The 14,547-nt window shown below is 45.2% G+C and overlaps 1 protein-coding gene across 6 annotated transcripts in view; it reads left to right on the top strand.

Annotated features, from left to right (window-relative positions):
* The window catches only part of CACNB4 (calcium voltage-gated channel auxiliary subunit beta 4), a 107,805-nt gene that overhangs the window by 30,557 nt on the left and 62,701 nt on the right, over positions 1–14,547 (top strand). Inside the window, exon 1 of one of the 6 annotated variants that reach the window (XM_075511388.1) lies at positions 12,532–12,787. The exons of the other annotated variants lie outside the window; for them this stretch is intronic. Within the exon in view, the coding sequence (XP_075367503.1) occupies positions 12,743–12,787 (45 nt within the window). The 5' untranslated portion in view covers positions 12,532–12,742. Of the gene's footprint in view, positions 1–12,531; positions 12,788–14,547 lie in introns of those variants that run through there. 6 annotated transcript variants of the gene reach the window in all.

The following is a 14,547-nucleotide window of genomic DNA, read 5'->3' as shown; positions in this document are numbered from 1 at the left end:
GCATGGAAGTCCCTTCACCTAGACTGCCCACCTTCACGTCTGATACACAAGATTAAGTCAAAAGCTGGTAGGAGTAGATGGAGGAGCCATAACTAAAGACTCTGAATCTCCCAGTGGAACAGAGTTTTCTGAGAAATACAGTCAGTCTGAAATGGATGATCAGAAAGACGAGTGGGTTTTGCTGGTTGCAGGACAGGGTAGCTTTTGGGTGGGCTACTCCTGAGACAGGTATCATGCTTTCAGGCCACGCGTAGACTTGAAGTGGTTGCTGTAGCCTCTATCGCATCATGGTCCCCAGATGCCCAGATTGAAAACTGTTGGAGTGAGTGATGGCTGGTGTGCCCAGGAAGCGGTGCAGCTGGGGAGGAAGGGACAGGGAGACTGGTGATGTCCGGGTGAATTTCGTTTTGACGTGAAGTTGACCTGAGGGTAGGAAACACAGCTGGGACGAGGAACTGGGAAGCGCTCTCTTGTCCTCTAGGACAGCCACAGTCCCAGAGCTTCCTCAGGAGGACTGCTCTGTGGCTTGGGACTTGGGACTGCCATGGTCCCTCGCTGGGGCGAGCTGTGCCCCTCCACCACGCAGCCTGGGGACTCTGGAGGTCCAGCAGGTTGGGCACCAGGTGCTGAACCACACCATGGCTTCCCTGGGTGGACCTCAGGTCTGGGAGCACCTCCTGTGGGAAACCAGAGACCTTGGGAGCGCAAACCTGCATCCAGGAAAACTGATGGGCTTTTCAGTTTCTTGGTAAAAAATTCTCATTATAATCTTGAAATCCTCCTGTTCGTTGGCCAGCCGCTGTCACACTACCTGTCAGGACAGAGGACTAATTGAAAGGGATCTTGGCAGGTTATGAATGTGGGCAGAAAATAAAATGCTAATCGGCTGCAAAAATACAGTCTGAAGGAGAGTAATCTGAAGCATACATTGAACAGATGGATGGTGAGAAAAACAAGGCCAGAAGTCCTCTCGCAAAGGTGAGCATAAAACATGCATTATGTTTCTCAGAAACATGTCTTTTGTTAAAGCATGAAAGTGCCATTTTAATGCTCCAAATCTTGTCTCTTTATTCAAACAATTAGAAAAACAGAGCAAGTTTCAGTGGCATTTTTACTAGTGAACTCCCAATGCTAAACTAAGGGAATGACTATCTTTGGCAACCTTTGCTCAGGTACTTTAAAAAGAATGAAGGTGACTGTTCCCAACAATCAGAAGATAAAAGTCTCTGAACTGAGCTCCCTAACAGTAGCTGTCAGCGGCACTTTAATGGTGAGGACGATTAACCTCTGGACCAAAGGGAGGCTGTGGATTGTCCTGTCCTTGATGTCTTCAAATTGAGACCAAATGCCTTCCTGGGAACTTCTGTTCACCTAGTATAAATTATTTTTCCTAACACAGATTTGTAGGTCTCGGTTAAGGGTTGTGGTGGGTAGGTGAAATTCTTTGGTCTACAACTTCCAGAAGGGTTTGATCACTGTCCTTTCTGAACATAAACTCTGAACTTCTGAACGAGTCCTCTCTTGCTTCCTGGGGCAGCGTACTGCTGTGGCTTGTCATGCGCCCTTGTTTCCAGATTCATGCCCCAGATGTGAAGGAGCTGCGTTCATTGATGCAGCTCCAAGGAGAATGTGAATGATAAAATAGTAAAACCAAAGTGTGGCTTCCCCCCCCCCCCCCGCAGATTCTCTCCATGTCCACCCAATTCTCCTTCAGTCAAGGTCAACAGAAGTGACTTCAGAGTATGCTAGTACCAGCTAGGTTTGGAAAGCCATCCTAAAACCACAGGTTTCCAAGGGCCAAATTTTTGACTGTACAAGTCCCAGTGGAGATTAATGAAAGCTCCTCATACATACGCTCCATCTGCAGAACACTACTCGGTAATCTTATTCTGCTATTTTTGTTCTGCTGAACCAAGAGGTGGCTGCAATATTCACTACTAAGCCATTTGACATGTTTTACTGTAGTACGATGTTTAATAGCAGTAGTGAGGGTTCAAGTCATAATTTTATTTCCAGTCTGAACTGGAATAAAACCAATTTTTCATCATTGCACCACTGCATCTGAAAATAATTCTTATAAGTTTCTGGTCTAGACCTAAAAGGTTGGGTTACCTTTGGCTGCGCAGGGCTCAGTGTTGTAGAAAGTAATAACTACCATATTTGAATAGAGTGAATGTGAGTCTAATGTAGTATTCTGTCCATCAGAGCAGCTAATGGCAGATATTTGTGGAGAATAAAATGCAGTGGAAAACAGGTATAGAATAAGCTGTCAACAATATTAGGTCTCTTCCTAAGCCTGTCCCTGCCAAGGGATCAAGGCTGAAAGCAAAGCTTGACTTCATCCCTTCAAACTTTGCTAAGCAGAACGTGTAGAGCTACAGTAGTTGTAGTATTCAAACAAATGTCCAATCGTATTTGTAAGGATAAGCTTTACAAGTTTTTGGTTCCGTCCTTTTTATAGAGTCTGGAATTTCTCTACAGTTTGGATAAATATGTCCTTTTATAAATTTTGATTTTTATCACCTTTTAATTCTGTGCTCCCTCATCTGGATATTGAATTAAATTCTGAGAACATGGGGTTCTGATCTGCTTCTCTATTGCTCATAATGATTATAGGCAGGGATGGCAGAGCTGCCATTATTTATTATTCTCAGCACTTTCAATTATAATATTCTGTTTTCTGCTTGTAACTCTGTCAAGCTTAGCTGTTCAAGCTGAATTTTTCCATGCTTGCTCTCAAATGACTTCATTTCATGTGAGAACGTTGCTATTGTAATAGAGACTTTTTTTTGGACCATAGCAAATATTAGACGCTCAATATTGATCCTTCTCCATTTATTCCTACTTTTTTTGTTTCCTGTCTCATAGGCAGTTTTAGATCTAGGACAGAACTTTCCTCTCAGCAGTCTATTTAGGGTTTCGGTTTTTTTAAGTAGTCTCTGTAAGGATGTTGTCAAAGGCCGGAATAAACTAAACATTCTTTTTTTTTATGCATCACTGTAGGGTTTGAGAGATTAGGGAAAATACATGCCTAACAACTGCATGAAAGGGTCAGGGGAAAAAAATATTAGTATTTGTGTAAGTGTTCAGAGTATCAGAAATTACCTGATCTGATCAAGCTATACCTGAGCTTTCACAGAACTGCATCCTAACATCACGTGCATTGGTGCATCATTTCAACCTGGGAATTTTGAAGGTTTACCGATGGGTTCAAACATCTTTGCCTAAAAGCTGAGACACAGATTCTATTCTATCCTATTTTAGTAGCTCCTCATGCATCAAACCCCTTTTACACATAGGGCTTTTCATAGCTGTAACATGAAGATGGGCTCTGCTGCTGCAAGGATTTTTATAATTATGATTGTTCTCTTTTGTAAGGAAAAGGCAGAAGGTATTTTTAGTCGTTTCTACCTGCCTCAGATTTGTAAAAGGACTCATGCTGTGCTGCTGGCATGTGGAGTATTTTGAGATGCTGAATGAATTAAGTGAGAATTGCAGGTGTTTATCACCCGGAGAGGAGCACAGCTGACTCAACTCATCCCAGATTCCCATCTGACTTTCCTAGAGGATGGCAGTGCCTGGGGATCCCTGAACTCTTGTCCTGTCCCAAGTCACTGCTCCACCTGGATCTGCTGGTGCAGACCCCACCCGGCATGAGGTCTCCCTGCAGCAGGAGTAGACTGCGGAAGGAAGAGGGGTGACGGTTTGGCTGCTCGGTGTCTGTTTTGAGCCGTCCTACCTAGCACAAAGCGGCTGTTGGCAAGCTTGACTAAGGCTTAGTTGTCCTCCTGGAAATGGTGCTGTTTGTTTCCTTCAAGAAGGAGGCTCACAGTAAGAGTTACCAATGGAAGGAGGTGAACCTCGCAAACAGAGACACATTAAAAATACATTTTAGGATAACGATGATAAGCAGTCATCATTTTTGGGATGTTTTACACAGATTTTGTGTTCTGCTTCTGAATGGTGAGGATGTCACAAATCGACTCTTTCATCAGGTAGATAAGAAAAGGTCTCCCAGAGAGTTTACAGGCAAGAACTTGACTCACTTAAATATGCAGAGCCAAATCCTTCAATCTTTGTTTTTCTCAACTCTGTTCCCAACTATCCTGGCTAAATATTTAAAGAAATCAGGTTGGACAAGTGGTTCCTCATTCATTGATCTGTTGTTTCTGGATCAGTTTCTCCACTTGGACGGGTGTCATGGAAATCTACTGAAATTAACTGAAGAGTTTCCTATAGTCCCTTGCCATGAAATGAAGTGCTGTGTTGCAGTATACGGTAATTGGATTATAAAGCATAAGAAAATGCAATAAAATCAACAGGCTAATCAAGCCATCCCTGTAAAATCCCAAGGAGAAGCGGCAAAGTATAGATAAGTTTGTGTCATGTTTGCCTAGTTTTATTTATTTATTTTCCCCTTTAACCTCCTAACAAGAACAGCAAATTCTCCTTAGCACTAGGACTTCAAAAAATCTTTGACTCCTTTTAAAACACCCTTTGTCCTAGCCTAAGTTACCTGAAATACAAAATAGAAATTGTAGTTTTACTAGTTTATCTAAAGGAAAAAAAAAAATCTCCAGTGAAATCGTGTTTTTTACAGAAGCAGGCATTTCATTTTAGCTAGCAGGGTCGTCTGTCCAGCTCCCAGCTGCTCAGTCAAGGCTTTGTTTTCTCTAAAAAACCTACTTGATAGTTGTAATTTATCAAAAATATATTCCAAGTAACCTTTCTATGAATGTTTACTGATAAAACTACAAATATTTGAATGTATGTGGGAAATTAACACTGACCAGAAGTTTTCTAGGCTGTATGTCTTTCATAAGATTGGAAAACCTTTCTGCTTATTGCTCTGTAGCCTCTGTGACATCCTCCGTCTCACAAGTTTGGGGTTTTGATGAGCTCACTTAGGATAGCAGCGTATTACTGCCACCGGCTAATGCACTCTTTTGTCGTAACGGGCATCGGATGATGCTGAAGATGTGGAGATGATCCGTATGCGGAGTGCAGAACGTAAAACAGAGCTGTGGTGGGGGGTGAGGTACCTGGCATCCCTGCGCTTGCAGAGCTCCTTCCCCCGTTACAGGCTCCCTGCAACTTTGCTTTAATCAGCCCCAGCTGGATGATTGTTGCTCGTGTGTGTGTCTGTGCGTGTGTTTCAGTACTGAGGAGGCTTTCCAGAATGCAGTGGTGACTTTCCCTGCTTGGGTGAAATAGCACCAGCTTCCCATAAACTTTGTAATTGGCTTTTATTGATAGTTTCCCATCATTTCATCAGTTGCAGTCTAAAGTGGTATACAGCAACACTCAGCATCAGCACTCAGGGCAGTTAAGGAGATTGATTGACATTCATAAGGAAAGAAGAGGAGCTTAAAGTAAGAAATAAAACAAATGCTTAATCCTTTGGCCCAGATGGCTTTTGGCATGGAAGATAAAAATGTGTATCTTCTCTAAAACAGAACCCCCCTATCTTCCCTCCAACAAAGAAATGTGACACAGTTCCAGCCATAAAACACTCTGTCTTTTTGGGTTGGTACCTGTAGCGTGGCTCGGTATTTTGGACCCTCAGCCAGTAGCAGCCTGGTGGATGCTGAGAGCTGCTGATCGACGGGGGTTTTGCTGGAGGGAGATCTCTGCGTATTCAGTGTCTGTGAATATCACCGTGACTGCTCAGCTGCCCACGTGTCAATGTAGGTACTTCATTTCAAGTTCCAAGTCTTTAAAAGGGAGACCCGTGTTAATACAGTGGTATGGCTATGGGCTACGTCTTGTAACATTTTGCAGGTAATTTCGGATTTGCTTCGCTCAATACTGTGTACCAGTGGAAGCCACAATTAGAGTTGGCTTGAGTTATTAAAACCTCAGAGCACATTCATGTCTGCCTCGGGAGGTGGAGATAATCTACTCTTCTTTATCAGAAACACTCCGGAAGGCCGTAGCTATGGTTCCGAGTTCCCCACTGCTCAGCTTCTTGCAAATCTCCCTAGTGCCTGCAGGAAAGAGAAATTTCACAACTAGTTAAATATAGAGGATACCTACAAATGTAGCCCAGTTACCTCTTTCATAGTAGGTGCTTTAAACCAAGAGAAAGTGACAATGAAGTCTTCACACTCTCTTTAATTATAGCAGCCTTTATATAACAGTGTCAGATAAATGTGTTTTAGAATAGGTGGCACCTCACTTCCTCCAGAAGAACTGTCAAATTAGACCCTACCAGACTAATTTATTACTTGAAATTCAAAGAATTAAAGCATGCCATCCAGTAGGCTCTTTGAATAAAACCTTTAAATGCGCAGAATCCTCTGTGCCACAACATATCCCAAACAGCACAATACTTCTTTCTTTTGAAATATAAATACATACTTACTCATCTGATAGCTTCAAGGACTGCCAAATACCACAAATGTCATCCAGTTCTCATTGCTCATGAGATGTTGGCAAACAGGGTTAGTGGGGATCTCCAGAGGTTATCTTATCCGTACCTCCACCCCAAGGCAGAAGCTGTTGTTACTGAACCAGATGCTTATCTAATCTATATTATAAAACAGAGGAGGAGAGAGAGAGAAAAAAATTGCTTTAGAGGGAGAAGGGGTAAGCAATTGGGCTATGCCAAATAACTTGGAAGAGTGAGGAATTGGACTCCTTCCAACTGATGGAAGCAAGTTCTGCCTTAGGTGGATTGCTGGAGAATGCTGACGGTCCTTTTCCTTTATATGAGTGAAATATATACTTGGGCTGTTCTGCTGATTTCGACAAGAGCAGCATTACAGGGGGGAGAGCAATTTTCTTCAACAGGTCCCGGAATTCAGGCAATGGAACATCAAAACCAATCCTTATGTTCCATATGAAGTATGCTGGTCAAGACTGTGGGTTTTGGAGTCTTCTGTGTGCTTAAAACTGCTAGAAGGAGTGCGTTCATATCCAAATGTACTATTAATGGAACCACTAATGCTTTTTCTTAATATGCCCTCGCCTGCCGCGGGGATACTCTCTCATTACCCCTAAGTAATGTTGAGAGTCCAGGATCGAAACCTTACTGTCAGAGCAGGAGGACGCCATAAAGAACTTCTCACCTTCTTCACCAAGTTGGTGTTTGGTTTTTGTTGCTTCAGGGTTAATATTCCTGTCGATCTTCTCTCCTCCACAGTAGCAGGAAAAGAGGCATCGAGGCCTGCAGTCCTGCTGCACGACTCGCAATAACAGCGAAATCCCAGGTGAAAGTGAAATTTGTTCAAGTACGAAAAAGAGAGAACTTGCTGACTTACATTCTGGCTTTGCGCACTGCAGTGCTGAGGCATTTACTTGACTTGGCAATCTCGTTACTGCGCATTTATTCAAATAGCACTTTAGTGTGTTTATGCAAATAGTTCATTGCTACATCTCCTAAAAGAACCATACAAGTGCTGTCATTTGATTGTGTAATCATTAGATTGGGCTTTAAATAAAATTTCCTGTGGTTCTGTACAAAATTCATGCCCTGGGAAAAAACAGTATTCCCACATTTGGATAGCTCAGAAATGACTAAATAATTGATATTCAGGAATATATGGATGCATGTCTCAAAGAGACTTCCTTTGTATTTCAGAAAGGGTTGGCTTTAATAAAAAAGGAGAATATGAATAATCTCTAGTGGGATCAGAGTGTTTGGAGGAAGCCGAGTATTTCAGAGGTCTGTGGGATGCTCAAAATATTCTGACTTCCAATCCCTTCTCTTATCCCACCCCCCAACAGGGTGCATTAAAGTCTTTGCTTTAATGTTAATGCTGGCTTAAAATGCCAGGAACAGTTTAATTATCATTGAGCCCAGTCTCTTATGTGGCCCTTAACTTCAGGAGGAATTCTTTCTTCGGAATAATTCCTGGGTTTTCTTGTGTGGTTCCCATTTCTACTCAAGCAAAGTTTTTGGTAGGTAGTATTTGAGAGCAGGTATAGTTAATCACTGTTAGTTGCTCTTGTTTTATGCAGAATTTCTATATATTGCATTTATTTGAGGCCAGAAGAAAATGCGTTAGTCTGCGGTATATCCTCAGTGACTTAGTGGTCATTAGAGGTCTTAGAAGACTCATTCCAAATGCTAATATTATCTTAGGTAGCCACGTGGAAATAGCAGCTATAGGTAGTGCTGTCTTAAGGTACATGCTCGCAGGATCATTCTCCAACCCCAAGATTAAAAGGAAGCAAAACCAGCTTCCTCCATGTACCAGGTCTGAGACCAAAGACTTTCAGGCAGTTGTGATTATGCTACAGTATATATTTGCCTGTGAGGGGATGCTCGGTGCACAGCTGATCCAAAGTCCTTTGGGGGATACGTGCCCAGGGACTCCTGGGTTCCCTGAACAGCCCTACTTGTGAAGCAAGGGTTCCCGTTAACAGGGAACAGAGTAATTGCATTTCTCTTCATGAAATCACTTTCACTTTGGCCGCTGCTGAGTGTGGGAAGGGAACAGGACTGACTGGACTTGACCTGCTAGCCGTTGTTTCCCATTCTGCTCCGAGTCCAACGCGCTTTTCCGGCAAGCCTGTCCTTTTAACTTCAGACTTCTTCCTAAGCCTGTATAAAGTCCTGAGAAGGAGGAGGCTTCTAATTACCCAGCAATAACAATTCACGGCCCTTAAGGTGATTCCAGATGATACCTTTGTTATTAAGCCACGTGAACTCATGTCACACGTCTTCAGCGGTGGGACAGCCTGGTTTTTGACGGAGGCATTGGGTAGGTCCTAGAGAAACTGGATTGTTTTGTGGTCTTTTGTTTACAACTCCTTCAAAATCTCCTGTGCCCTTGGGAACACGTGGAGTCATGGGCTGAGATCAAAGAACAACATACGCTCCCTGCGTACAATATTGCAGTAAATCCGTGTGAGTCCTGCTTCATAGCGGTCCTACTGACTTCATCAGGGGATGGCATTCCTCAGTGAGGAATATCCCACATGCTTACGGAGATTGCAATGTGCCATGGTTAAATCTTGTTAAAAGTAGAGACCGGACTGCTTGAAAATGCCTATTTTAAAGCATTAGACCTTAAAAAGACTCAGTTCAGCTCCTTGACCCATTACATGTTTTCACTGGGTCTCTTACAGCTCTGCATGCACACACACACAAACCGATGGGTTTTTGGATGCTAGTTGCTTTAGTGTTAGCCAAGTGCGTACTGAAGCTGACAGGTACCAGAGTCTTTCTCAATGGCCTGAGGCAGTGGAATTCCCTGCCTAATAATACCAGATCATCTGTATTATCTTTCGGAAATAAGCCAGGAATGATTTTGATCTCTCAAAACCTTCAGTTAATGTGTGACCCTCATCTGTTACTGTAGTGGATTTTTTTATTATTCGTTTGAACCACTTTTTGGGAAGATCACCGAAAAAAGACAAAGCTTTTAACTGTCTCTCCCATTGCACTCTTCCCATTTTGCCTGTGCTAAGCTATACTGTAAGTTGAAACCAAAGAGATTTGACTTTCTGGAAGCTGACAGAGATGACCACCCGTACATCCAGTGTAGCACGGTGTCCCTCACTGTAAAAACACAATGTGCTTTTACTGAATAATGCCCCATACTCTGGCAGTCATGTATAGAGGTACCTGCGTTACATGTCACAGTGGAATAGTGATGGCTTGTCACTGAAATAAATTTTGAGTTATTTTCCTTAGCCTGTATATCCTCCCCTCTGCAAAGCTTGCTTGCTCCCTGTGTCCAAGCTCCATCCAGCCTCCAGTTCCTTCAGTATTCTCTCTATATTCTCGGTATTCTTCTCTCAATATTTTGAGAGCCTGATTACTTTGCAGATAACTTCCGAAGAGCCGTACGTCTTCCTCTCTTGCTTCGCCGTGCTACCTCTGTTGGTTTGCATTGCATGTTTCTTGGATAAATTACCTCGTAATATTCAAAAGGGTCTTTGATTTAATTTCTCTATATTACAGGTATTCATATTTTTGCATTTTAGGCACATGCCTGGGGAAAAAATAAACCTTATAAATACAGGGGTTCCTGTATTTTTTTGGATCTTCTAATAATTTTCTCCAACTTAGACCATGAAAGCAGGTGTTAGATGTGTATGTTTGGGCTGACTGAGGTTTGCTCTGTTGTGGGGGGCAGTTCAGGTCTCCCCCACGTCCCGGCCCTTGTGCGGGCAGCAGGGCAGTGTACCCGGTGGGCAGGGAGGGCAGGGGCAGGACCCTGTGTCGGTGGCCTGGGGGAGGTGGCGGGGGCCAGCCCTGCCCGCAGCCCTTCAGGCAAACTGGGAAGAAGTAACTTGAGGCTCCTCGAGGGTGATTCAGAGCCCCTGCCCTAACTAAATGACCTAAGCTCTGTATTTTAGGCACCTAAGCTAAATGCTTGAAGTAGGTTGTGCCACTGTCTCTTATGTTTAGGTCTTTTTCAAGTACAATCCCTATTTAATGAGCTGTGTGTATTTTTATAGCATCTTTTAGGAGCCTTTCAAGTTGAGTCATTAAATATATATTTTTAATAACCTCTGTGTCTTAAAAGGACAGTGTGAAATGTAAGTACTGGAAATCAAATAGTGATTCCCCTGACTTCTGAATTAAATTATTTCATTACGAATTTATGTGAAGTTCAGACGCTTTTTTTTTTCCTTCTTGCGTTTCATGGCCTTTTTTTATTTTGAGCTGACAAATGATTCTGATGTTGCACTTCGAAATTCCTTCTCATTTTAAATTTTAATAGTCTCCTACCAACAATGTATTTATTATTTAAATTTGTAACATCATAGATCTTTAAGGTGGGGGGAAAGGGACCTGCTCTGTAGCACAGGCCCTAAAAATTGATCCATTAACTCCTGTGTAGGGAGTCTCGTCGTGTAAGACAATCTTATAAGCTGAAATCCTCCACCATCCCAACAGCCTTGCTCAAACCACCATGAAGTGCCCCAAAACATGCTGGCTGTGGTCTCCAGCCCCAAAGTAACTGGAAGGATAACCCCCAAGAGAAGGAGGAGCCGCTGCTCCGTCTCTGTTCCACACTTGGTCGAGACGGCCAGGAATGAGCCAGTTAGCATCAGTCGTAGAAGTGGTTTCTGTCATCTGAACAACAGTTCCACCAGGAGTGGTCTGAAAAGCCATCAGAGGTTCATTATTAATTAACTACTCGTTGTGTTTTGTTTGGTGGTTTAACATTGGCAATGACCACGTTGTGCAGGGCTAGAGATGAAGCTGCTGTTTCTTGGAAGACCTCGTAGACTGAGGACTCAATGCTGAAAAACACTTCAAGAGACCTAAACTTTAACCATGAGATTCTTCCCGTGATCATCAGTTGGACTATGGCTCCTCTATATGAAGATACCTAAGCTCTTGCAAACCAGGAGGTTATATGGACAGAAGCAAAGAACACATGGAGGGCATAGGAGAAGTAGTAAATTGGGAATAAGACCATATTTTACCATAACTTAGGGGAATCTTTGATGAAATTTGTAAGAAATTGTGAATATGGGGAGAATAACACCTTTGGCTTTGCTTCAGATGTCTGTTGGACGCTTCCCAAGTGATTAGTGGTAACTTTGCAAAACTAATTAAGCCTGTGGAAGGAAGAGTAGATGAAGCAAATGGAAAAGACAAATAGGAAGCGTTTGTGAACACAGAGATGTTGGATCAGATTGCACTGGAGTTGAGATTTAAAATAATTGTTTTAATAAGGATAGGAAGTAAATTGTAAATTATTTCCCTCTAATTATTTTGTAATTATTTATTTACTTTTTTATCACGTCGGGCTATTCTCTAGTGTTACACTTGCCTGCTACAAGTTCTGACGTTCTGGGAAGGAGAAACATTCGGTGCTTAAGTGCATGAGATGGGAAGTCGAGAGACGTACGAGTGAAGGGCTGGCTTTGCAGGGTCCTCACTGTGTGACTGACTCCATCAGTCAGTTAGCTGTCCTGGACGTGGTTTCTTCACCCATGGAGTGAGGTTTGCCTGACTCGTCGGCATACTGTGAGGTACAGTGTTAATTGAAATGAGAGGTGAAAGCAGAAACTTCAGCATTAGAGCTCCAGCAGGACCTGTTTTAGAAATCGGTTTCTTAATTTAGTTGTAAATAACGCCCATACTTATGTTCTTTCAATTCTTAGTGTTTAGGGTTTGGTTTGTTTCCTTCCAGACCTTGGGGGGGGCGGGGGGGAGGTGTTTCTCCTCAGAAACGAACCGCTGTTCTCTGGGATCTTGAAGAAGTGGGGCTGCGGGAAAGAAAGAAGGAAAGAAAGAAAGGCCCCCGTTATTTGCCTCCCCTCGCCTCCTCCTCGGGCAGCCTGGCAAGAGGGGGCCCCGGCGCCTGCAGGCAGCCGCCGTCGTTACTTTGTCAGGGCCGCTGCCGGGCGCCGTGAGACGGTTGCTGAGGCGGCAGCAGGGGGCAGCGGTGCTCGGGGGCGCCCCGCGCGGCGGCGGTAGCGGCGCGTCGCAGCCAATGGCGGCGCGGCGGCGGCGCGTCGCAGCCAATGGCGGCGTGGCGGTAGCGCGTCGCAGCCAATGGAGCGCGGCGGCGCGGGGAGCGGGCCGCGGCGGGCGGGAAGGCGGGGGGGGCTGCGGGGCGGCGCGGCGCCGGCAGGGGCACCTGCGGCGGCGGTGGGCGCGGGAGGCGGCGCCGCGCGGCTGGGGCGTCCGCAGCGCTGAGAGGGCAGGCTCGGCCCCGCCGCCGCCGCACAGGCCTCCGCCGCCGCTCGGGCCCCCCTTCCCCTCCCCCGCGGCGCCTCGCAGCGCCGGTTCCGCACCGAGAGAGGCGCCCGGCGTCAGCGGACCTCCATGTACGACAATTTGTACCTGCATGGATTTGAAGACTCGGAGGCGGTGAGTGCCGCCGCCCAGGCGGGGGTCCCGCGGGGGCGGGGGGGGGCCGCAAACACACCCACACACTCCCCCCCGGGCTTTGTTGCCGGAGGTGGCGTGTGCCGGTCGGAGTGTGCTCCTCCGTTACATAATTTGGGGGGAGCGGCAGTGTTTCGGGGTCCCGGCAGAGCTTGCCGTCGGTCACCCGCGCTTGGGCATCCGCAGCCGTGGGCAGGCGCCTCCCGGGGCGGGCAGCCGGGCAGCACCGGCTCCTGCTCCTGCTCCCGTTACGTTCATCAGCGTAGCAGGGAAAGCTGCTAATTACACGATACTCGGTGCGTGTTTGACAAAACAGCAGCAGAAGTTGCTCGGCTGCCATCTGTATCGCACGTATCGTGGCCAGCCGGTCGGCGTAGGCGCGTTTGGAATGGATGAAATAAGCAGCGGTGCAGGTGCCGTGGTGGCCAAGGCATCATCGGGGTGACAGTGTCTGTATCGCCCCAAAGAAGCCGGGGCAGGCTGGCGTTGTTCCTTGGGAAATGATCTCCCCACCGCCTCCCCCCAGTCTGCAACAGCCTCGCTGGGAAACGGGTGACATCCCTCACAAAATGGTTCTCTTGCAGCGCGGAGGCTCCCCGTTCCCGTGGTCAGGGCTTTCCGCCCAAAATAAGAAACGGTAGCGCCGGTTGCCCAAGTGGGGTTTCTTCCCAGCCGTCGCTGTGCAGGAGCCCTGCGGGGCAGAATTACTCGGGGCAGGGGAAACTGCTGGGATTGCCGCGGCGATGAACACGCTGTTCCATATTAAACAGGGATCTGTTACATAAGGCGTTGTGGCCAGCTCGTAAAATACACAGATTATAACATAAAATAGAGTGTACGTCAATGCAGACGTATGTATCGTATGATGTGGTATCCCCAGGAGAATGGACAAGATCCTGTATCGCTTCAGATGAGGCTTTTTTCCTTGCCTGACAATGAGGTCGTGTCGGTCTAGGACTGGGAAGTGTAATCTGTCTACGTGTTGCCTCACATACTAGCAACTTGTTTTAGCATCCGTTTATTTTGGAGGGAGAAGAACCACAACTGCAGAATTGAAATGAAATAATGCGGTGCACCATGTTGAGAGGAAACCCCATGTATTTGAATCCTTCAAAACTATGTATCTGAGTTCTTTCAAAACTGTGCTGCTTTGGGTCAATTTAGAAATTCCTGCCTTTTTAGCGTGCATGTGTTAATTTGTGTTTTGTGTTTTCTCTCACTGCTGCTTACAAGCTGCCATGCCAAGTGCATATGAGTGTGTTGGTTCCTTCAGGGATGTGTTTTAGGATCCAACTGGATGTTTCTGTAAACCAGGCGTTTGTAAGGCAAAGCGTGAATTCTTGGGAACTGTTCTCAATCCTGAATCTGTCTTGTGCTGGTATAATGTCTTTCAGCAAAGTATAAATAAGCTCTTAAGAAGACAACTTAAAAGTATAGTAACATGGCTAAGAAGGCTAACTTGCTGGATAGTGGTTGCTGTAGAAGAAATGTTTTATCTATAAAAGCCAGGCTTTAAAGGTCACTAGAGAAGGCAGATGAATGTCTAGTGGGATTCAAGGGTGCTTCTGAGATGCTTAACTCCACGTATTTCAGTAAAGCCCCACTGATTTCTTCCAAAAACATTATTTGGAAAAGCAGCTTTAATGACAGCAGAAGACTAGAGACCACCTACCTGTTACACAAACGTCTGTGTTAGGATTTGTACTGTAAGAATCACGTTAGTAACAGAAGAGAGGAACTAG

Source organism: Mycteria americana, chromosome 9 (assembly GCF_035582795.1).
Source record: "Mycteria americana isolate JAX WOST 10 ecotype Jacksonville Zoo and Gardens chromosome 9, USCA_MyAme_1.0, whole genome shotgun sequence".
In the NCBI taxonomy this organism is placed as follows: Eukaryota; Metazoa; Chordata; class Aves; order Ciconiiformes; family Ciconiidae; genus Mycteria; species Mycteria americana.
This window is presented reverse-complemented; position numbering and strand designations above follow the sequence as displayed.